The sequence below is a fragment of the Nilaparvata lugens genome, chromosome X (genome assembly GCF_014356525.2).
Source record: "Nilaparvata lugens isolate BPH chromosome X, ASM1435652v1, whole genome shotgun sequence".
Classification (NCBI taxonomy): Eukaryota; Metazoa; Arthropoda; class Insecta; order Hemiptera; family Delphacidae; genus Nilaparvata; species Nilaparvata lugens.
Genome location: NC_052518.1, coordinates 31,707,233 through 31,730,417, shown reverse-complemented (window position 1 = coordinate 31,730,417; position 23,185 = coordinate 31,707,233). Strand labels below are relative to the sequence as shown.

The following is a 23,185-nucleotide window of genomic DNA, read 5'->3' as shown; positions in this document are numbered from 1 at the left end:
ATTTCTTTTTCAATGCAGATGTCAGTTTGGTTTCCATATTTGTTCTCCGATGTAAGCGTATTGAAGAGTCCAGTTAATTTCCTGGAGAACAGTTTTTTCCTCTTCTATTCAAGTTCTTCCCATGTGATGTCAGACTATGTCTTTGTATATCATAAAGATCTTATAGTATTATAGCATGTCTATTAGCTATACCTTTGATACCTTTATTCAGTCTTGAGATTATTTTGTGACTGGCAGATCCTGTTGGGAGGTCATATCTATAGGGCAGTGTACATAGGACAATATTTGTTTGCTCAAAAACCTGAACTGATTTTTCTAGTTTGTTTAATAGTTTATCTACACAAATGATCTTTTCAGTAACGTCATTAGATCCACCTTTTAAAATTATAATATCATTCTTTGTAAGATTATATAGTTCTTTGTTAGCTACAGCTGCATTACACACTGCTTCTATTCCAGCTCCTGTGAAAATATTACCAGAAACGGTTGTATTATTGTCAGCGAGATTGTTGACCATCGGGCAGATTGATCGTCCATGATCATCAGCAAACATTAAAAATCTCTTCTTTACTTTGGTTTGAGCATTAGTCTGGCTGCCGATATTTGTCATTCTACAATAAGCGATTTTGTGATCATCGAGGGGGTGGCCCCGTGTTTCATAGCATTCTTTATTCTGTTTTTTCTAAGATCGTATTTTTTCCTGTGATCGCTAATTGTAGACGACGCAGTTACTGAATTGGTTCTTATTTCATAACTTCGGGAATTTTCTGCCAAATGATTTTGTTTTCTTAATGCCTCCTCATGAATAATTCTATCCTCCCAGCGACGCTGTCTGAGCTTGATGAAGTCCAATTGCATTAATCTGAGTTCCTCTACTCGATCAGCACAGTCGGAGCAGGAAAAGTTCATTTTAGTTTGAGTAGAAAGATCAATCATTACTTTTGGGTGCAAGCACGCGTCAGTGTTTGTGGCGGTATTTGGAATGTTATTACTTTCACGGTCATTACATAAGATATTAGACCGCGTGTGATCTTGATATTCTTCCACTTGTAATGTCAATCGTTGAATCTCGTTCACCAGAGCTGACTGATTTTCAGTTAACTGATTAATTCTCTTGATGAGATCGTCTTTTGAGTGTAGAACAAGATCGTCCGTTTGGGTTCCTGTTTCGAAGCAAATAGCTTTCTTCCTTGACTGTAAAAGTGAGTCAAGTGAGGTTCTATTTCTATGTCGTATAAGTTTCAAATTCGTTTCTGTACTTTCTGTAATTTTATTGTTTAAGAATTCAGCTGGTGCCTGGTGTTTCGCGTGTTTCTTATGAATTCCTGTAGTATTCTTTATTGAGTCAATCGCGTCTGATGTTATAACTGAAGCCAGGAGTACAACATCGCCAGCTTATATCGCCGCTGGCTAATTGATGACTTTTTCTAAAGCAATAACTTTTATAAAACAACCCTATATTATTCTTTGCAGTTTTATATGTATTAAATGAGTTTGTCATACTATTGATAACTTTCATCCGATTAACTTAGTCTCGACAACGTTAAAAGTCTTCCTCATCCAGGGTGTTTACGTATTATCTCTTAGCTGATAACTGAAGCTAATATAGAATTGGAGCAGTTATATCGGATCACAATAATAGTGATAAGATAATAATTATATTCCGATAATGGATGAAACTCAAGAGATGTTGTTATATGTTATTTGTTTTTTCGATTCACGGAATTCTTCATCGAATAACAAGAGCTGTTGACTTGGGCCAGAGAAATTTGTGAAGTAGATGTCTGTGCAAATACTCTTTGAAATCTACGTAGGTATTGTCCGTATCTCAAGCCAGTCCTACTCGGGGATGGGCTGCCGACCCAATAGGGTAGAATAGGGCTAGAGATGTCAGCACCCAATTACGCCGCTCTCTCCTGAGAGTCGAGCTGTTACAACCCGAGCTTGAATGGCCGTCGTCAAGGAAACAAGTAAACAACAACACAGCTGTTTTTACTGATAACAGCTGTAGCCTACCCTGTCAAATCTACTTTGAGTTGCAAGGTCATCAACTGCTGACAGTTCGAATCACTCAATCGTGCCTCATGATAAAGCCGGCAGACAAAATGGAGTCACAAGTACAGTTGAATCGTACAGTTTTTGTTAGTAATAGTGGTTACACTCACAATTCCTTTGACTTGGATATTTCTCACAAGTAACTCACTACTCATATTATAACCATAACACTACCTTGAGGCGAATTTAAACACTGGAAATAACTAATTAACGAAAAATTGTGGAGCTGTGATTCCACTCAACTTAGTGTAGCGCAGTGCGCACTATACAAAATGGAGAAAATATCACTGAAATGAACTGAGATAATGCAGTTTTAAATTGTTACTGCGAATGTAGTATCTAAATATCAAATCAAATCAATTTATTTTTCCACATTGCATTACAAAAAAAATGTAAAATTCATAAATTCAATTATAAATAGAATACATCAATTGAAATAGAAAATGATACATTATTACATTAATGCTAGTACATAGATGGCGTGGAATTCCCCCCAAGAAGACTGTACGTCTGTGAATGGGGGAGAGTTCTTGCATGAAAATAGAGTAACATGTATCTTTATCTGTGCTATTAACTATTAACTTCATGTTCTATACAACCTATATAAGTAAATGTAACCGCTGTTTATAGTTTATTAAAAAAAATACGTGATCAATAGCAGAGCAGAGTTGATTATAGATTTACAAGTGGGAGAGCAAGGGAACCTAAGACCAGCAATGAAGCGAAAAAGTTATATTTAAATTAAATTGAGCTGGTAAGTTATACTACATGTACGGTGAATGGAGCAGTTCCTCAGTTCCAATCCAGCCTATGCCAAAAAGCCACCCGACCAACCTACTTTTATACACCACGTCGCTGCAATTTTCAGCCTCCCTGATGACGTCCGGCAAATTCCTATAGATAATTTCAGCTAGGTAGTATGGTGATTTGAGTTCTATTCCATGCATTAATCTAGGTGTTGAATATCTATGGTTGTTCCTGAGTCGTGTTTGATAATTGAGTTGTATATTAGCAAATAGGTATATTTTATTTTTCCTTATATATGTGAGAATTATTTTTATACATAACTGTCTTAGATTGAGCACAGGGAAGTCCGAGAATAGCAGCAACGTGGGGTACCTGGATTCTTTTTTCAGGATAGTTTTCATTACTGTGCGTTGAGTGACGGCCAGCGGCTCCAGGCAAGCAGTAGATGAAACACCTCCCCAAACTATTGTTCCATACTGCAATATTGATTGGGCATATGCATGGTAGATCCTCCTACACAATCTAATGTCTAGTACCTGGCTGAGCTGAGAGAGTCCATACAACATCCTTCTAAGCCTCTGTTTGACACATTGCATATGGGGAACCCAACTCAAGTGATGGTCAAAAATAACCCCAAGATATTTGTATTGGTCAACTCTCATGATTGATCCACATGTACAGACTGAGGATTCTAAATATGTACATGTATGCATTTTCACCTGTCTTGAGCCTGGATCTGATTGGTTCCTTGTTACAAAGGGCATATACTTTGTTTTAGTTATATTTACTGTTAAGCTGTTATGGTCGAACCAGTTTTTTATTTTTGAAAGGTTTATAGTGGCATTTTTATATACATCTTCCCAATCCTTGCCAACAGAAACAACAACCGTGTCATCAGCAAATAGGAATATCTTGCTTGTCGTGTTGAGCTTTGAAATGCTATCGATATATATAAGGAACAATATTGGACCCAGGGTGCTTCCCTGAATCACCCCATAGTCAACACTGTCCCTCTCACCACATTTACCATCAGGCGTTCATAAAAGTAACTTCTGAACCACTTCAAGGCATTATTTTTAATTCCAATAGATTCAAGCTTCTTGAAGAGCTTGCCTCTATCTATAGAGTCGAAAGCCTTGGCCAGGTCCAGGAACGTCATTAAAACTTTATTTTTCAATTTAACTGACTCAATTATACCATAGTATAGTATAGTATGGTCATTATAGTATATTTGGTTACATCAAATAGAGCATCATTTGTATTTTTTGATTTTTGAAAACCATATTGGGTTTTTGCAAGTATGTTATTATTTGTCAAATATTCTGTTAACTGTAATTTAACACATTTTTCAATAATTTTAGACAATGTTGTTAGAAGAGATATGGGTCTGTAGTTTGAGAATTGATTCTTAGGTCCTGATTTGTAGATTGGGATGATTTTTGCTATTCTTAGATTTTCCGGAAACTGTCCTTCACGAATGCTTAAATTTATTAAATGATGGATAGGATTAATTATGACTCAAGATTCTCTTTGATTAATTTAGTTGGAATGAGATCGTACCCCGGAGCACTCCTACCTTTAAGACTATGTATCACTTTCATTAGTTCATCTTTTGTGACCTCTTTAAACTCAAATACTGCATCAACTCCATACTCAGAATCATTAATTTCTGGTTCTCCAACAGGGTTCAACGATTGGGATAGGGAAGATCCAACGGACGTGAAATATTGATTAAAATTGTTGCAGATATCTTCGATATTTTGGGTTTGGTTGGGGTCTCCATTTTTAGAAAATGAATTGAATGGGAATGATTGATGGCATTTTGATTTACCAGCAATCTCTTTCACTACGGTCCAAAACTTTTGAGGATTATATGAAACCTCATCATTTTTATTCTTATAATAATTATGTTTGCCTCGTTTAATGGTTGAGTGTAATAAGTTTCTGAATCGGATGAATTCGTTTTTTTAAAGCAATGCAGTAGGGCTGTCTATTAAGTTTCTTCTTAAGTTTATCGCGGGAACGTATTGAATTTATTAAGCCTCTGATAATCCATGGTTTGATTTTTGTATTTTTTGAAGCTATTTTTATTTTAGATGTCTTCTCAAGTATAATATTATGAATAGTATCTATGAATAGATTAGTTGATAGGTTGATATTATTTTCTTCGATTACACGGTCCCAACCCTGTACAGACAAGGGATTCTGAACACCATTCCAATCAATTTTAAAATAGTATTCATCTTTTTCAGGAAGTTTGTCTATTTTATGAGTTGATAAATTAAGACATAATTATGGCATAATGATCGGTGATCGCGGTTTGTACTACAGTTGTTGAAACTTGGAAAGTGTGCGGTAATCTGACAAAGTAGTGATCGATGCAGGTGTTGCTGACCGGTCTAGTCACCTTATCTACACATGAAATAAAGCCTGCCTCGTTCATTACATCCAAGTACTTCTCTTCCAGAGTATGTGGATTAGCAGTTAAGAGGTTGCAGTTTATATCACCACTGAAGATTTTTAAACATTTAGCGTATTTCTCTGTTGGTTAAAATAAGATTCAATGGATTCAATAAAAATCTCAAGACTTGAGTTGGGGCTACGATAGATTGCAAACAGTTCAAAAGGAACACCGACCCAATCAAAAGTGAGGGAGAGACATGTAGCAATATTCCCTAATTGAATCTCGCGACATGAAGCAGTTATCTCATTGTCTATGTAAACAACAACTCCATCGCTTTGATTAATATTGTTATATGACCTGAATAAATTGTAGCCAGGAATCTCCATCAAATCGCTCTCATCTTTCAGCCAAGCCTCCGTTAAAATAATGCATGTGAAATGACAACCCAGGCTTTGTAATACTACAATAAATTCATCAATATTTTTTTTGTAGCTCCTAATATTTTGCTGGATTACAGTAAAGTTATGTTGATTTGCAACATCGCGACTCCCAAGCTCCCCGCTCTCCAAAAATGTACTACAAAAATTCTTAATATCTGAACACTTTGCACAATTAATTGGTGAGATATCTAATAAGTCTACAGCATTCCTTATCATGAGAAGAAAAGAGAAAAAGAAATAAAAAACAACGGCAAGCCGTCCGACCAGTAATGAGATGGAAATATAACAAATTAAAGAATAATGCAATTCAGTATCTGAAGGAAATTCTAATAAACGAGAGTGCCTGTAAAAAATTATAAGAAAATAGAAATGTTCAAAAGAAAAGAGGATATTGATAAGAAAAGAATTTCACTTTTCACTGGCTAAACTATAGGCGATAACCATGACTCTAGTATGGAATTATCAAATTCCACCGATAAGGATTTGGTCACCTTTTAAAGGCCCCTCTCAGTGATATATTTCTTCGGACAGATTAGGATACTAGTGAGATATCTCATCAAGTTGTTTTTGTACTGAAACTAACTGTGAAGAATCATATCCGACTATCATACAACACAGTTGCATGAGAAAAATAATCTATCTGTAATGAAATTATTAGGCTGGAATACAGTATATAGCAACAATCGCTTGACGTGACAATCTGCATGATTGATATCAATTAATACGACTGGTAGTATTTCGAGAAAAAATTGAATATTGAAATAGATTGTCTAGCGGAAAAACAAACACACAAAGGTTGTAACGCCGAAATCACCAATACGGGAGTGGCCGTAGTCGAGTGGATCAGATGCTGGCTTTATGATTCAGAGGCCCGGGTTCAAATCCCGGCCCGGGCAAGATATTTATCTCCGGCCACTCCCGTGTTTCGGATGGACACGTTAAGCCGTCGGTCCCGGCTGCCTAAAAAGCAGTCGTTAGGTCATGTCAGAGGCCCTGAAATTGATCAGTTGCGACCTGAAAACTCTGACACCAGACCTGAGCCAGCCAGGTCACTCGATATTATTATTATTATTATCAATTAATGTTATGGCACACTTATTATCATATTGTCTCATCTTTGAACATTCCCTTATAATATTATTTACATTATGTGAGTTCACATATAAAAAAAATAAATTGAAAATAGTAATTGGAAATAAATCGAGAAAAAAGATGCACCTGTATTAGTTCGAAATAAAGAAGATAAGTTCACAGAAAAAAGTTAATGGAGTAACCAGGCAATAGCAAGTCCACTGCATCAAATATTTTGAATTATTTTTGTGTGATTGTAGAAAGTTTTAAACAAAATACACTTATCATTAACGTCGTTGAACTGTTTCTTCATTTCCTCCCACTTCTTGTTATTCTCCTCCCACTTTGTATTAGTTTCTTGCCTAAATTCGGTGATTGCACTTAATAATGTCTCATTAGATACTTCACGATCATCCGTTTTATTAGATATGGCACTCACAATGGCTGTAGTACCGGTGCATTTTTCGCATTTCCATTTCTTATTTCTTGTTTCTCTTGATAGTCCAACACAATTCTGATGGAAATCAGTTTGACAATCATGGCACTTTACACTATCCTTAATTATTTCCCCTTGACAACGGTCGCACTCCATAATTCCGAAATTTATTAAAAAAAAATTTACTTTGGAACAAAACTGGGAAGAATTTCAACAAGAATAACACTTTAGTAGCCTAGTTGGTTAAAAGCACACTGGCCGGCCGGCCGGCTTAAACTCGTTGCTTAGGTGCACGATAAGATACCTTCCGATCGCATCGGATGCTCGATCAGAACTGGTAAATATTCTTTGTATCCTGCATTTTTTACTGTATTGTTACTATTAATTTTTAATAACTTTCTCTTATGAATAACTTATAACTGAAGTATCTTATTATCTTGTTACTATCTAGCTTTCACATGTAACTTGTCAGGATGTAAGTACTATTTATATAGTCCAGTCACTATATACATTGGTGCGTGCAATTTATATTGTTGTTCTGATTTTTTAATATATCACTTGGGTACATAAAAGAAGTCCAGAACCAATTTCTTCATGCAAAATTTCCTTGTGGCCCAAAAAAAATCAAAATTTACATGGTGGCCCAAAAACCTCGTATTTTCGGTTCATTTTCCAGTTTCCAGCTATTTTTGCCAAATCTCGTAATCGGACAGAAAAATTTGCTCTCGACTTTTTTTTGGATTAAAGAATTCTAAATAAAATGAGATCATTCGGAACTCTCTATCTCCGATAAGTACTGAGTTATGATTTTTCAAAAATGAGTGAAATTTAAAGAAAAAATCATTTTTGATGAATTTTAGTTTTTGATTAACAATATCTTCCGATTGTTACCATTTAGATGTATAATTCAGAATCCCTCTGGGCGTATTTTTGTGCTCTACAACCTGAGATCAGGTAGAGCGGTCTATCTTATAAAGATTTCCAGGTACACCTGACAACAATGCTCCTTGTATTGTGAAAAACACCTAATTTTCAGCTTCAACCATCTTCACCAACTACATTGTCCTCACATTGATATTTCGCACAATGACATAAGTTCATGATATTATGTTCTATGAGAATCACCTATTAGATGCACTTCATTTCAGTATTTCCTAGTGGAGAGGCGCGCTTAAGGACACCTCATGATCAAAATTTCGAACACTTATAACTTTTGACACAGTGACACAGTACTCAGATTTCATCGTGCTACACTTCATTCTTCTCGTCTCTTGAAGGCGGTCCAAATTCATGCATCATAAGTCAAATTCGGTCGAAAAATGGAAAATTTATTGTTGAGTGTGCTTATTTGCCTTCTTTTATATATTATTGGAATATGGGCTTTCCAATAATATATAAAAGAAGGCAAATTTCTATATTCAAAGCTGCATGCCTTGTGAAATACTTCTGATAAAATTTCCAAATCTAGTGAGAATGTAAAAATCGTCCCCCTCTACCCACTCCAATAAATAATACTTTCAATTCCAATACAATTCAAAAGTTACAGAAGATTTAAAAAAAGGCGATTTCAGTTTTTACATTTTTTTCGTGATTTTACTGTTGATCAAGAGTTTCTAAAACGAGTCTGATTCATCATAGAAACTCACGATTAATTTCAAATTATAGATAAATTCATCCTCTACGAGCTCAGTTGTCTGAAATCCATCTTGAATCACTTTTCCCTATATCATAGAACAGCCAAAACCGTTAATATGAAAAAAATATCTACAATTTCCGGATTTTTTTCAACAATCAAAACTCACTTTACTAACATATTTTTTCATAAATCGTTCACAGCAGATGAAAGAGGAAATTCTATTGTACATTACAAGATCAAGTAATAATTTTTATAATTGGGGGTTACCGAGATACATAGCTTTGGATATAGAAATTGGCCATTTTTTTGGGTATTGGAATATGGGATTAAGTACACTCGACAATAAATTTTCCATTTTTCGACCGAATTTGACTTATGATGCATGAATTGTAGTTGATGAATGAAGTGTAGTACGATGAAATCTTAGCACTATGTCAAAAGTTATATGTGTTTGAAATTTTGATCATGAGGTGTCCTTAAGCGCGCCTCTCCACTAGGAAATACTGAAATGAAGTGCATCTAACAGGTGATTCTCATAGAACATAATATCATGAACTTATGTCATTGTGCGAAACATCAATGTGAGGACAATGTAGTTGGTGATGATGGTTGAAGCTGAAAATTAAGTGTTTTTTCACAATACAAGGAGCATTGTTGTCAGGTGTACCTGGAAATCTTTATAAGATAGACCGCTCTACCTGATTTCAGGTTGTAGAGCACAAAAATACGCCCACAGGGATTCTGAATTATACATCTTAATGGTAACAATCGGAAGATATTGTTGATCAAAAACTAAAATTCATCAAAATTGATTTTTCTTCAAATTTTACTCATGTTTGAAAAATCATAACTCAGTACTCATTGAAGATAGAGATTTCCAAATGATCTCATCTTATTTAAAATTCTATAATCTAAAAAAAAGGCTAGAGCAAATTTTTCTGTCCGACTACGAGATTTGTCAGAAATAGCTGAAAACTGGAAATTGAGCCGAAAATACGATGTTTTTTGGCCACTCTGTATCCAGCACAAGGAAATTTTGCATGAAGAAATTGGTTCTAGACTTCTCTCATGTACCAAAATTATATATTGTAAAATCAGAACAACAATATGAATTGCAAGCACACCCCCTTTTTTATGTCTACATTGACTGGACTAATATAGTTTTGGTTTATAATTTCTAGTTTTCAGTTTATACAGGATGTCCCACCAAGGTTGTAACAGCCGTTGACCATAGATTGTGCTCGACATTTCTGCAAAAGATGTTCAGTAAACTTTTTTCCTATCGACCTTAGTTTTCGAGATATATAGATTTTTCAATATTTTCAGAATATGCCTACTTCCGGTCATTAAATACTCAATAACTCGAAAACTACTGGTCAAGTTTCAATTTCAAGGATATTGTTGGAAAGAGTAAAACATTTCTAACAAGATTAATGTGATTTTATCCGTTGTTAGATATTTTGTAGTTTTTTTTGTTAGGGGTTAAACTTGAAAAATGTTATTCTTCAAATTCAAATTGAAATTTCAAACCGTTTTTTCTCGATTTTTCTACGGGTAATTATAGTGGTTTCAATATTTCAAAAACCTCTCCATTTCATAAGCTTTCGAATGACTATAAATTCGAAAAGGTAATTTCCATGATAAGGTGTTCAAAACTGCTAATATCTGGGATGAACACCTTCAAAATGAGGAAATTCACAAACAGCATGTATCAAGTTAGTGATGATCCTAAGGGTGAAATCACCTGATTATTGCATTATTTCCTGTAGCATATAGCCTAAATTATGTATAAAATATTAATCATACACTTTTACAAGATCAAACAAAATTTATTCATAGAATAATAATTCAAAGTAGATGAATGACACAATTAAAAAAAAAAAACTGATGGCAATCAAGTTACATATTATGCTCACTGCTTACAGGAATTCAAAATAGCCTCCATTTCTGTCTATGCAACTTCTGCTGGCGTTCTATTATTCATCAAGCTTCGAGTTCCTCGTATCACTTCGTTGGGCCGTGTCTTCATTTCATTCAATTTCAATCAAATTCTGAGAATCAGTCCCTCTCTGGTCTCTACAGGTTTTCTGTAAACTTCACTTTTTACAACCTCACAAAAGTAGAAGTCCATTGGAGTAAGATCAGGTGAGCGTGTTGGCCAACTTACGGGTCCACCTCGGCCAATCCACCGCCCAGCATAATTGTTATCAAGCCACCCTCGGACGTTACTAGCATAATGAGGGAGGCAGCCATCCAACTGGAGTCACATATTCTGCCTCAAATTGAGAGGAACGTCTTACATCAATTCGTGAAGCTCATTGACCAAAAAATCCATAAAAACTTCACCATTAATTCTTGCAAGGAAAATGAAAGGTCCATGAATGTGTATTGTGAAAATTTACTGCACCAGTTGTTATGAATGTACTTTTATCTGTGATCTGTCCATGGAATGTTTGAAACATAATCTTGTGCTAAGATCCAACGGCAAAACTGCATCCTTGAAACAGTATCAGGTTCATTCAGCTCTTGAACTGGGGTATCATGAAATGGTCGAACGTTATTGTTCTTTAATATTCTATGAACTATCGTTCTTGAAACATCCAACATCCCAGCAGCCCGCCGGATGCTGGATCGAGGATTCTGCTCGAAATACTTCAAAACAAGATTCTCTAAAGCTTCAGAAATGAAGACGGGCCTCTCATACCTTGAAACTTATCCTAGACCCTCACCATTTTGACATCTGTCAATCGTGTTATGAGATGGGTGTTTTCGGTCAGGAAAACGTCTCCTGTATACTCTCTCTGCCTCTCTTGAATTGCATCCACAATCTCCATACACCAATAACATGTTCAAGTACTCAATCAAGGTAGATTTCATGATAATGAACGCGAACATTTCTCTACTAGCCAAAGTTGATACATATGTCAATTCTGGAAAGCACACTGGAAACTTTACTGCAAATAGGCTGAAACATACACTTCTTGTTATTTTATTCAGGATTTATGGTACAGGAAATAATGCAAGTTATTGAAAAAGTCATATCATTGTAGAATGTTATAATGTTGATTAAAACTTGTGAATATTGTCAGAGAAAAATCAGGCGATTTCACCCTTAGGATCACCATTTGATCCATGCTGTTTGTGAATTTCCTCATTGAAATGGAGAAGTTTTTGAAATATTGAAACTACTATTATTTACCTGGAGAAAAATCGAGAAAAAAACGGTTTGAAATTTGACTTTGAATTTGAAGAATAGCATTTTTTCAAGTTTAAGCCCTAATAAAAGACTGCAAAATATCTAACAGCGAATAAAATTACATTAATCTTGTTAGAAATGTTTATCTCTTCCCAACAATACCCTTGAAATTTAAATTCGACCAGTAGTTTTCGAGTTATTGAGATTTAATGACCGGAAGTAGGCATATTCTGAAAATATCGAAAAATAGATATATCTCGAAAACTAAGGTCGATAGGAATGAAGTTTACTGAACATTTTATGTCAGAAATTGTGTGTAGAATCTACGGTCAACGGCTGTTACAACCTTGGTAGGACACTCTGTATAGTAGAGAGATGAGAATTCGTTCTTTTACGTCTCAAATGATATTGAGACTCATAGAATACTGTTTAGAAAGATGAAATTTCATAACTCATCTACTAATATTATGAGGAAAGTTGAAGCAATACCACTTAATCCCCACACCTATAGAGTTTAATTCAAGTGACACTATGTTGCTTATTGTTTATGAAGAATAATAATTTTTAAAATTTTAAGAAAAATCTAGATTAATGCAGATTGTGAGGGGAAGCTCGTTCTGATAAGATGTCAGATAAACTGAAAAACAGAACTGCAGATCACTGACTAGTGACGATCCACCTTCAATGTTTATTCATTTCCGCTCCCAAACCCCTGCTTAACAATCAAGCACCTACTACTCACTCCTGATTGGTCGTTATATTGTTGCTCCGCCTACTCTTCCCTGATTGCTCGGTAATAAGTTGAGACGTAGTTTCAAATTCTGCCAGTTGACAGTAGCAGTTACTGGGTGATAAAGCCTGCAACTACATCAAGTAGTACATTTGAAGATCGCAGTACATCAAGTCATGCCCATTTTCTCTTCTTGCCTAGTTCTGAAGTATGCTGTTAGATAGCAGTAGTAACTGAGTGATGAACCATTTCTCATATTGCACAAATTCAAACATCCTTTCTCCTGACCCGAATATTTGAAACGTGCATGTATGTAATTAAGAAAAATACTAATTGTTTTCTGTTTTAGGCCTCTTTCTAAGCATTGAACCCCAAAAATGTATCGTTATATTGAAATCAACTAATAATAAAACCGAATTGAATTGAAGTCAAGACAAAATTGAGAAATCTTTAGTAGTGGATAGAGATTATTTATTTTCAAGCGAACAAAAATCTGTTGCGATCAGTTGCTCTAGAATCTGGATTATCAGATCGAACTCTTAGACTCAATCGATTAAGTGTCCTGAATTGTTGAGTAATATTATCATTTTTCAAGGTGATGAAATTCTATTTGACGGTCTGAAGAAACCCGTATTCACTACAACCGACGATCTGCTATCAACTGAGCAGAATCTGACGCGGACGATTCAAGCCAGTGATGATGGCAAGGAACTGAAATGTGTCGCCAATCATGTTGGACTCAATGAACAGAACAAACAGGCCAAGAAGTTACTACGAGTTAACTGTAAGTATTCCTCACTCTATCTGCAAAATTAATTTCCAACTGAACTACCGTCACAACACGGTAGTTGATTACAGTTAGTTGTATTGTATTGTATTTATTGTGAATTGCTTTTCAATGGAATATACTCGACTATAGTCACAACACTATTAACTTATGAATCGACTACAGCCCTGTCGAGTCAAGTCAAATGAAGCAGGGCTAAATCTCTGTACAGCTGTACTGCATGTGACTACAGTTACTGTCTGCACATCAAAGATGTGACTGTAGACAAAGTAGGCATTCATGGAAGTCAACTACATTAGACTCCATTGAGACTAGCAGGGGCTCCACGGTGTCGTCCGATGAGTGATCGGGGAAAAAATAGTCCACTGAGTGATCTATTGTTCAAAATAACAATAAGGATAGGCAGATGCTATGAATGAGAGAACTTGGGTGTCATCATTGATTATCAGGGACTGTGATGCAGGAAAACCACAATCGTATGTGTATTTGTGTATACTCTGATGATGATTGAATCAGTACCTACCACCTCCCATAAAAAGGAATCATTTGTTGAAGAATAATTGTATTTAATAAACAATATTTTAACAAACTGTTAAAAAATTCGATTTGGGTATTATCAATTTATCGAGATGAAAAAACTCTTTTTTTCAAATTATTATTTTTTGGGATTTAAGCGCCTAAGTTTAAATGTAGATTTTGAGGTCTGTTGATGGAATCTGTTATGTGAATAAAATATAGGAGCCATTTCGTTTTTATATACTAACTATAACGATTGTATATTGGCTTGAACTTGAAATTTGTGATTGCTTGTAGATGTAGATTGCTTTAAATGTGAAGTTGATCTTGAATCTTCTTGATATCTGTGAGATACTTTATCGCTTGTAGCCTTTCTCCGTCACTGTCACTGATGATTAATGACACCCAAGTTCTCTCATTCATAGAATCTGCCTATCCTAATTGTTATTTTGAACAATGGATCGCTCAGTGGACTGCTAACCCCCAAAATCGCTCATCGGAAATCGCTCATAACCGGGGCTCCACACCATCCTTGAAAACATGAAGTTGGACCTGCATGCATCGTTGAGCATAGGCAATCTGCAACACAGGACTCGAGAGGGAATGCATTTCGCAATGCTGGTTAATCACAGCTGTTTTGAAATCTTGAAAGAAAAGAGTAATCAAAGGAAGTTGTGTAAGAGTACCACACCACATTTTTGAATATGGTGAGAATACCTTTGGCTGCTATGGCCGACTATCATCAATCATGTATAAAATTCAAAGTGTTTTTCTGAAATGAAGAGTTTTTTTCGAAACTCAACATCTCTGTTTTTTGTTTAAATTAAGTTTTTGAATCTTTCATGATCTTCCAATTGTTATTTTGTTGCCAAGGTATCGTTTTTGTACCAAAAGTGAACAGATCCAATCCTATAAATGCTTAAAAATGTTCTTTTCTTACAAAACTCAACATTTCCTTCCCATTGTAAATATTCACAGAAAGTTTATCAAAAGAGAACATCTCCTGCATGATGATATACAACGAAGTATTTTTACAAAAGTGAACATGTCCACTTGAAGCTATATTTATCAACACCTTGTCATATGAGTTTCAAAATTCCCGGCAAATTTCCACTATGCTTTTTTCTCAGATTGAATAGGATATATTTTCACTGTGATGATTATCAATATTTTGATTATATATAGTTGGTAAAAAGTATGGGAACAGCTTAATATTTCTGTTACAAGGATAATTTGACAATATGTTTCATTAGGAATCCTATTTGTATTAAGAGAACTACTTTTCTGTCGCTTCTAAATCTTGGTCTTACAACTTGGAACCGCCATCTTGAATTCAACTCCATTCTACAAATGGAAAGGTAGTCAAATGCATGTTTTCAACACAGAATTGCAAGAGAAAATGAATGGCGAAAACTGCACATGGATATCTCAAACAGTTCAAAGTTATTTGCATTCAAAAATATCAATGAATCATACAAAAATAAAATAAATGAGAATCTACAAAAATCTAAAAGAATGTTAAACTTTCAAATTTTACTTTTTCGAGTGTCAGTAACATCTACTCATAGTCCAGTCAAATAGTCATTTTTCAGGAAACAGCCCCAAAAGAATTTTTCTCGACGGTTCTATATGTATTTTGGGGCGCTGAATTCGAATCTAAAATTTGCTGACACACCAGAGGGCGGCTTCACCCCCAAAAACCACTAAAATTACAGACTTTTTTAATTTTTCCATTTAATCTCAAAAACTTCAAGTTTATGGAGAAAAATCATTCTGTACAAAATTGAAGATAATAAAATTTCCAATAACTTGAGTAGTCATGCAGGATTCTACCATTTTTGGTTCTGGAGCTACAAATTTTCAAAAGAGGGGTATTTTTCAAAGGGTTTTCAAAATTATGCAAACCTACCACTTCTACCCTATACAACATGGATATTTTTCTAGTATAGATAAAAAACCATACATCACGTGAAAGAACAATTCATTATGAACAGGATTTCTTGGGAATTTTCGAATTTAGTAGTGGGGGGAGGGGGAATTTATACTCAAAAATAGAAAATCATGTCCTACAGCCAAAATACAAATTTTTAATTATAATACCTTTTCAAGGCCTTCCTAACAAAAAAATACATATTTCGGCTGAAATCATCTGACGCAGGTTATTTACTATGAGAATCACCCATTAGAAACATTTAATTTCAGTATTTCCCAGTAGGGGGGTATGTCATAAGGATATGTCTATTTTTGGGTTATTCCCCCTCTCCACACTACTAAATTGAAAATTTCTAAGAAATCCTGTTCATAATGAATTGTTCTTTCACATGATGTGTGGTTTTTTATCTATACTAGAAAAACAACCATGTGATCAAAATCACATATTCTACACTTTGGACTGAAAAGTTTGATCTTTCAGATTTTTATGTATCAAAGTGAGATAAGAAATTTATGAGTATAGATTTATTCTTTTTTGTATGATTTATTGGTATTTTTAAATGAGAATAACTTTGAAATGATTTGAGATATTGATGTGCGGTTTTGCCATTCATTTTCTTTTGAGAATTTGAAATCATGTATCATCTGACACACTTTCCATTCAAAAAAATGAAGTTGGCAGACCAAAATTTTGAATTTATAGAAAAGTAGTTAGTTAATGTTATACAAATAAGATCTTCAATGAATCATATTGTCAAATTATCCTTGTAACTGGAATATAAAGCTGTTTCCATACTTTTCACCAACTCTGTATTGTTCTGTATTCAGCGCAGAACTCCTCAAGGCTACTCTTACATTGGGGTAAACTTAATAACTAAGATACAATAACCAGGACACAAGCTAAGATAGAAGATACATTTATTACCCAATATATCTATGAGAATATAATTTGACAGTAATCCCCACGATTTCTGACAAGTTACAAGCAAGTTTCAACTAATTAACATATATCACAAATGTGAACTCCATTAAATACTGAACTAAATTTCTTTGAAGATCAAACTGAATTCCATAAAAATCGAACTAAATTACATGAAAGATCAAACCAAATTCCATTAAAAAAATCAAACTAAATTTAATGAAAGATCAAACTAAATTCCATTGAAAAATCAAACAAAATTTCATGAAAGATCAAACTCAATTCCATTAAAAAAATTAAACTAAATTTCATGAAAGATCAAACTAAATTCCATTGAAAAATCAAACTGAATTTCATGAAAGATCAAACTAGATTCAATTACAAATCAAACTAAATTCTAAAAAAAAATCAAATTGAATTCCATTATTCTCAAATTACTTAGTATGTGTCTATGAGCACCACTTAAAAGCAAAAGTTTCCGAAGATTAAAGCAAAACAACAACCAAAATGATCATGTTTTCTGTCCCAGGACTCCTCTTTTTCATCTACTCATGAATATCAAATACATATTGCGAGGAAATTTCAATAATCTGCTCATTATAGCTAGCAAAACTGGGAGTAAGTTAAACTCATAATGACAATAAAAGGCACCAATCTAAACAATCTAATCAATAGTTATCAATATAGCACAACATAGCATCACTGTGCAGTCAATAAGAGTAGGATGAAAATGGCAACTCTGGGACACAAGTGTCCCAGAGTCGCCATTCACCTCAAGGTCATCCAGGTCAACCACCCTAACCTCAAGGTCATCCAGGTCAACCACCCTAACCTCAAGGTCATCCAGGTCACCCACCCTAACCTCAAGGTCATCCAGGTTAACCAACCTAACCTCAAGGTCATCTAGGTCAACCAACCCCAACCTCAAGGTCATCCAGGTCAACCAAACCTAACCTCAAGGTCATCCAGGTCAACCACCCCTAACCTCAAGGTCATCTAGGTCAACCAAACCTAACCTCAAGGTCATCTAAGTCAACCAAACCTAACCTCAAGGTCATCTAAGTCAACCAAACCTAACCTCAAGGTCATCTAAGTCTTAAAAAAAAATCAAAATAAAAAAAAATAAAAAAAAAATTGAAAAAAAAAATTAAAAAAAAATAAATAAAAAAAAAAATTAAAACAAAAATTAAAAAAAAGAAAAAAAATTAAAAAAAAATAGAATAAAAAAAAATAAAAAAAAATTGAAAAAAAAAATTAAAAAAAAATAAATAAAAAAAAATTAAAACAAAAATTAAAAAAAAGAAAAAAAATTAAAAAAAAATAGAATAAAAAAAAATAAATAAAATATAAAAAAAATTGAAAAAAAATTAAAAAAAAATTGAAAAAAAAATTAAAAAAAAGAAAAAATTTGAAAAAAAAATAAATAAATAAAAAAAATTAAAATTAAAAAAAAAAAATTAAAAAAAAATTGAAAAAAAAAATTAAAAACACATAGAATCGGAAAAAAAAATTAAAAACACATAGAATCGGAAAAAAAAATTAAAAACACATAAAATTGGGAATGAATGGGAAAAAAGGGAAAAAAGGAAAAGAAAATTTCCCTACTGATCTTGAACTGCCCGCCAGTCGCCCCCGCCAGTCGCCCGGCCGCCACCGGTCACCCCACCGGTCGCCCAGCCACCGCCAGTCAGAAGAAGTATCATATTCTATATAATTTAAGTCTTTAAACATAAATCCTTTATGGTGGAGTGGTTAGCAAGTCAGCTTCCTGAGTTGGAGGTTCTAGGCTCGAATCCAAGGCGGTAAAGGTGAGTATTAAAGGTCAGTATCAACAGAACCAGAGGATATATTTTTTGTATGTAGTGGGTAGACTGGCCCACCACTGCCAGTCACCCTGCTGCCAGTCGTCCGGCCGCCACCGATCGCCCAGCCGCCGCCGGTCGCCCCCGCCGGTCGCCCGGCCACCACCGATCACCCCATTGGTCGCCCCACCGGTCACCCCACCACCACCGGTCGCCCGGCCGCTGCCAGTTGCCCCACCAGTCACCCCACCAGTCGCCCGCCACCAGTCGCCCAGCTGCCGCCGGTCGCCCAGCCACCGCCGGTCGCCCCACCACCGGTCGCCCAGCCGCCGCCGGTCGGCCGCTGCCAGTCATCCGGCCGCCACCGGTCGCCTCACCAGTCGTCTGACCGCCACCAAAAATCGACCTGCTGCAGCTGGCAATTGTCCCGCCGGCTGAGCATGAGCATTCTGAGCGCAGTCAGTGGCACTCAGAATATACTTATAGCTAAACTATATCTAAGGAGATGGTAGGTAATAAGTAAACAGTTTGGAATACAATTAGCTATTTATTGATCAATTCAACATCCATTTCATTGAAAAGTTTACTACAAGCAGGTATATCTCTGTTCCAAAATCCAAGTTGTTTATCATATTGAGTGTGCAGAAAAGTGATGTATCCATGATGTTTCTCCTTGGTCCATGTCAAGCAGGTGATGTCCCAGGTAGTAGACTCCTTTTCCAGCCCTAGTCCTTGGCAAGTCTTCTATGTTGTCTGATAGTCTTCGGATGATATTCAGTGATACCTCTAGAACACTGTTTCAGTTAGAGACAATACCCTGTCATTGATGTTGAATCACCTCACGACCTCTTTCCTTCAGGTAATTGATGCTCCTTCGAGTCAAAAGAATAGGTGTAGTAGTATTTCTCACCACTACATCATCCTCCTCCTCCTCTTCCTCTTCCTTCTCCTCCTCTTCCTCCTCCTCCTCCTCCTCTTCCTCTTCCTCCTCCTACTCTTCCTCCTCCTCCTCCTCTTCCTCTTCCTCCTCTTCCTCTTCCACCTCTACCTCATTGTCCTCCTCCATATCAGTTTCCTCTTCCTCATCTTCTACATGATCCTCAACCATCTTCAGATCAAATGGGGAGATTGATGGTAAATTTGTCTCACCATAGTTGGCCCACTTTGAGAATAGGAGTACCATCTTCTCTATTGTTCTAGATACACAGTTGATCAACAAAATGTCTATTCTCCACAGATGATTCCAGCACAATGAATCTAATCTGCTATGTATCCAATATATATCTATATTTGTACAGCATTATGATTTTGATTGTACCTCAATATATTACCTAATGTCTAAGGTGTTGCTGTTCTCTGCTTTCTCAAGTAAAGACCTTTACCAACCTTTGATCTCTGCTGTCTCAAGTAAAGACCTGTACCAACCTTTGGTTTCTGATGTCTCAAGTAAAGACCTCGACCTCCTTTCATTGTTTCTTGTTTCAAATCTCTTCTTAGAAATTTGAAATTATTATTAGACAATAGAACCCTCAAAGATGTCTATTTTGCAATGTTTCATTCTCTTCTGGCCTACGGAATCATTTTCTGGGGAAACTCAACTCAAGTAATAGACATCTTTCGAATCCAGAAGTGGGCAATAAGAGTGATGGTTGGAGAGACAATACGATCAAGCTGTAGACCACACTTCAAACAGATGAGAATTCTCCCTCTTCCCAGTTTGTATATTCTAGAGGCTTTATGTTTTATTGATCAAAATAAGGACAAATTTAAAACTGGTGCACGTTTCCACAGTTACGGAACTAGACATCGTGAAGATTTAAGAGATGATACCCACAGAACAACTTTATATGAGAGAGGAGTTAAAAGTGCTGGGATTCGACTCTATAACAAATTACCTGCCAGCCTTAAAGCAACGACAGGCCATAAATTCAGGGCCTTGATGAAAAATGAATTACTGAATATATGTGCATATTCAATTGAAGAATTCCTTACCTATTATGAGGTACAAAATAATTAGTTTGTAATGTTTTATGTAAGTTAAATGATTTTTTTTTTTTTTTTTTTATTCTTCTGAATAATATTGATTGACAAATCCGAATACCCCTTCTATAGGTGGTCAGTGGATGATTAATAATAATAATGATAATAATGATAATAATAATAATAATTGATTTTTTCTTTGATGGTTGAATCTTTTGTTTCTTCCCCTTCTCAACCTCCCTGCTGACTTCCTTCAGTGATCTTTTCATACCTCCCCCAAATTTTGCCTTAGCCTTCATAATGTTGGTGACTGCTAGTGCTGCAGCTTTTTCTAACACCCCTGCATCATCAGATCTCACTCTGTCCCAGGCTCTCTCTGCCAAGATGCTGTCTGCTACTGCTCTGCTTGCTGTATCACCACTCTTGGAATAGGCAATATCATGCTCCTTGCAAGCCTGATCAAGTTTGTTGATTCCTGGATCACCTTGTGCTAATCGCTTCTGAAGTTTTGTTCCTGGTCCACAGTATTGATAGCCAGGGATATGAAGTTCAACTGGTAGAATGTCGATTGCCTTATTAACTATTGTACCAGCAGCTCCCTTGATAGCTGACAGAACACCTCTTCCTCTATAGATCTTCTGACTTTTCTCCTTACTAAAATCACGCCTTGGGGCAATAGATCCTCTCCCAGTCACTTGTCTCTCAGAATGTCTTTGACCACCATCTCTGTTATCATCCAAAAGGCGTTTGATTGTATTCTTATACTTGGCTTTGTTGTAGTTAACAATCTCACCTCTTGGATCATTGTTCTGTCTGTGCACACTGGTCCAGTTCAATATTTCTCCATAAGCCTGTCTGTCAGCAGATTCAACTAATGCACGATTTGGATTCTTCTTAAAAATTAACTTACAAAGTCCCAATGTAGCTGTGAAGGTCTTTTCTTCCTGATCTACAGGGTCAGTCAGCACAATTTCATCACCATTCTCTCCAAAAGTTGAATACTTATTGCCCAGGTAGTAAACATTGTCTCTCACTCTTGGCCCAAAAGTGTCATCAAAATCGTCATTGTCCTTGCTCAATGATCCTCTAATGTAATCAGCTACCTGTTTTCCAGCTAGATCAGTTTGATCAAGGATATTCTGAACTGTTGTATCATGACTTTCATTCAATAATTGTTCAACATTCTTATCATCATCCTGTCCATCTCCAGACAGCCCCTCATCACTGCTATCATCATATCCTCTACTCATATTATACTCCTCACCCTCATCCCCTTCAAATGCATGCTTTCCTGCTTTCCATAGTTGTCGTCCAACTCTTGAGGTGCCTGCCATTGGACTTGAAATTTCTCTAGTTCCATATGATTCAAATGTTGGTGACTCTTCATCAATGCTGGAGAGTTGGAGCTTATGTTTTGTTTTACTTGCACCAGTAAGTCCACGCCTTGTATATGTGGCATCTTTAACAAATGGTGTTGTTGGTGGAGTAGGATATGTGTGGTGTGTTGATGCTGCTGAGAAAGGACGATGTTCTGATGATAACAACTCTGGCTTGGATTATCTCTGCCTACCCTTCACATGCCTGGAGCGCATTTTTATTCTAGGCTTCAGATACCTGGGATGCTTCTTGGATGCTCTTGATGGAGGTAGTTGTGGTTGTTGAACTGGCATCTGTTGGAAGGTTTCAACTAGGTTGACTAGTGGCTCAGCTAGAGGTTTGAAGTGTTCCACATGTTTCTCTTCTGCAATCCGTCTACCCAGCATGATTTCCTTATGCCTCCTTTTGATTTCACGCTTCAACCTAGCAATCTCCAATATGGTAGGAGCAACCTCCTCCAATGTTGGCTTATGGTTCCTTTGTTTGATATACATACTGGTCAGTGTTTATCAGTATACTGAGGTCTGAGAGTTTGAGCTCCGCTATTTATATATTTTGGACCCATACCAAGTGCTGAGTGCCACTGACTGAACAGTGACTGAACAGTGACTGATCAGTGACTGATCAGTGACTGAACAGTGACTGATCAATGACTGATCAGTGACTGAACAGTGACTGATCAGTAGCTGAACAGTGACTGATCAATGACTGTTCAGTGACTGATCAGTAGCTGAACAGTGACTGATCAATGACTGTTCAGTAACTGAACAGTGACTGATCAATGACTGATCAGTGACTGATCAATGACTGATCAGTGACTGAACAGTGACTGATCAGTGACTGATCAGTGACTGATCAGTAACTGAACAGTGACTGATCAATGAGTGGATGACCCTACCATCCTGCCACAGACATGCTGAATACTGGTGAGCATGGTCCATGTGGCAGGAGGAGCTAGGGTCATTGAGAATGCTCATGCTCAGCCGGCGGGACAATTGCCAGCCGCAGCAGGTTGACTTTTGGTGGCGGTCGGACGACCGGTGAGGCGACCGGTGGGGCGACCGGTGGCAGCCGGATGACTGGCGGCGGCCGACCGGCGGCGGCTGGGCGACCGGTGGTGGGGCGATCGGCGGCGGCTGGGCGACTGGTGGCGGGCG

At 36.3% G+C, this 23,185-nt stretch overlaps 2 protein-coding genes across 11 annotated transcripts in view; one reads left to right on the top strand and one right to left on the bottom strand.

Moving 5' to 3' along the window:
• LOC111057353 (fasciclin-3) overlaps nt 1-23,185 on the top strand; it is a 442,757-nt gene that overhangs the window by 262,828 nt on the left and 156,744 nt on the right. For all 10 annotated transcript variants that reach the window (XM_039443161.1, XM_039443163.1, XM_039443162.1 and 7 more), the window contains one exon: nt 13,311-13,499. In XM_039443161.1, the coding sequence (XP_039299095.1) occupies nt 13,311-13,499 (189 nt within the window). The remainder of the gene's footprint in view (nt 1-13,310; nt 13,500-23,185) is intronic.
• Nucleotides 20,173-22,407, bottom strand: LOC120354959. The gene has a single exon (XM_039443165.1). It carries the CDS (start codon nt 21,983-21,985, stop codon nt 20,660-20,662), a length of 1,326 nt encoding a protein of 441 aa, XP_039299099.1. The 5' UTR covers nt 21,986-22,407; the 3' UTR covers nt 20,173-20,659.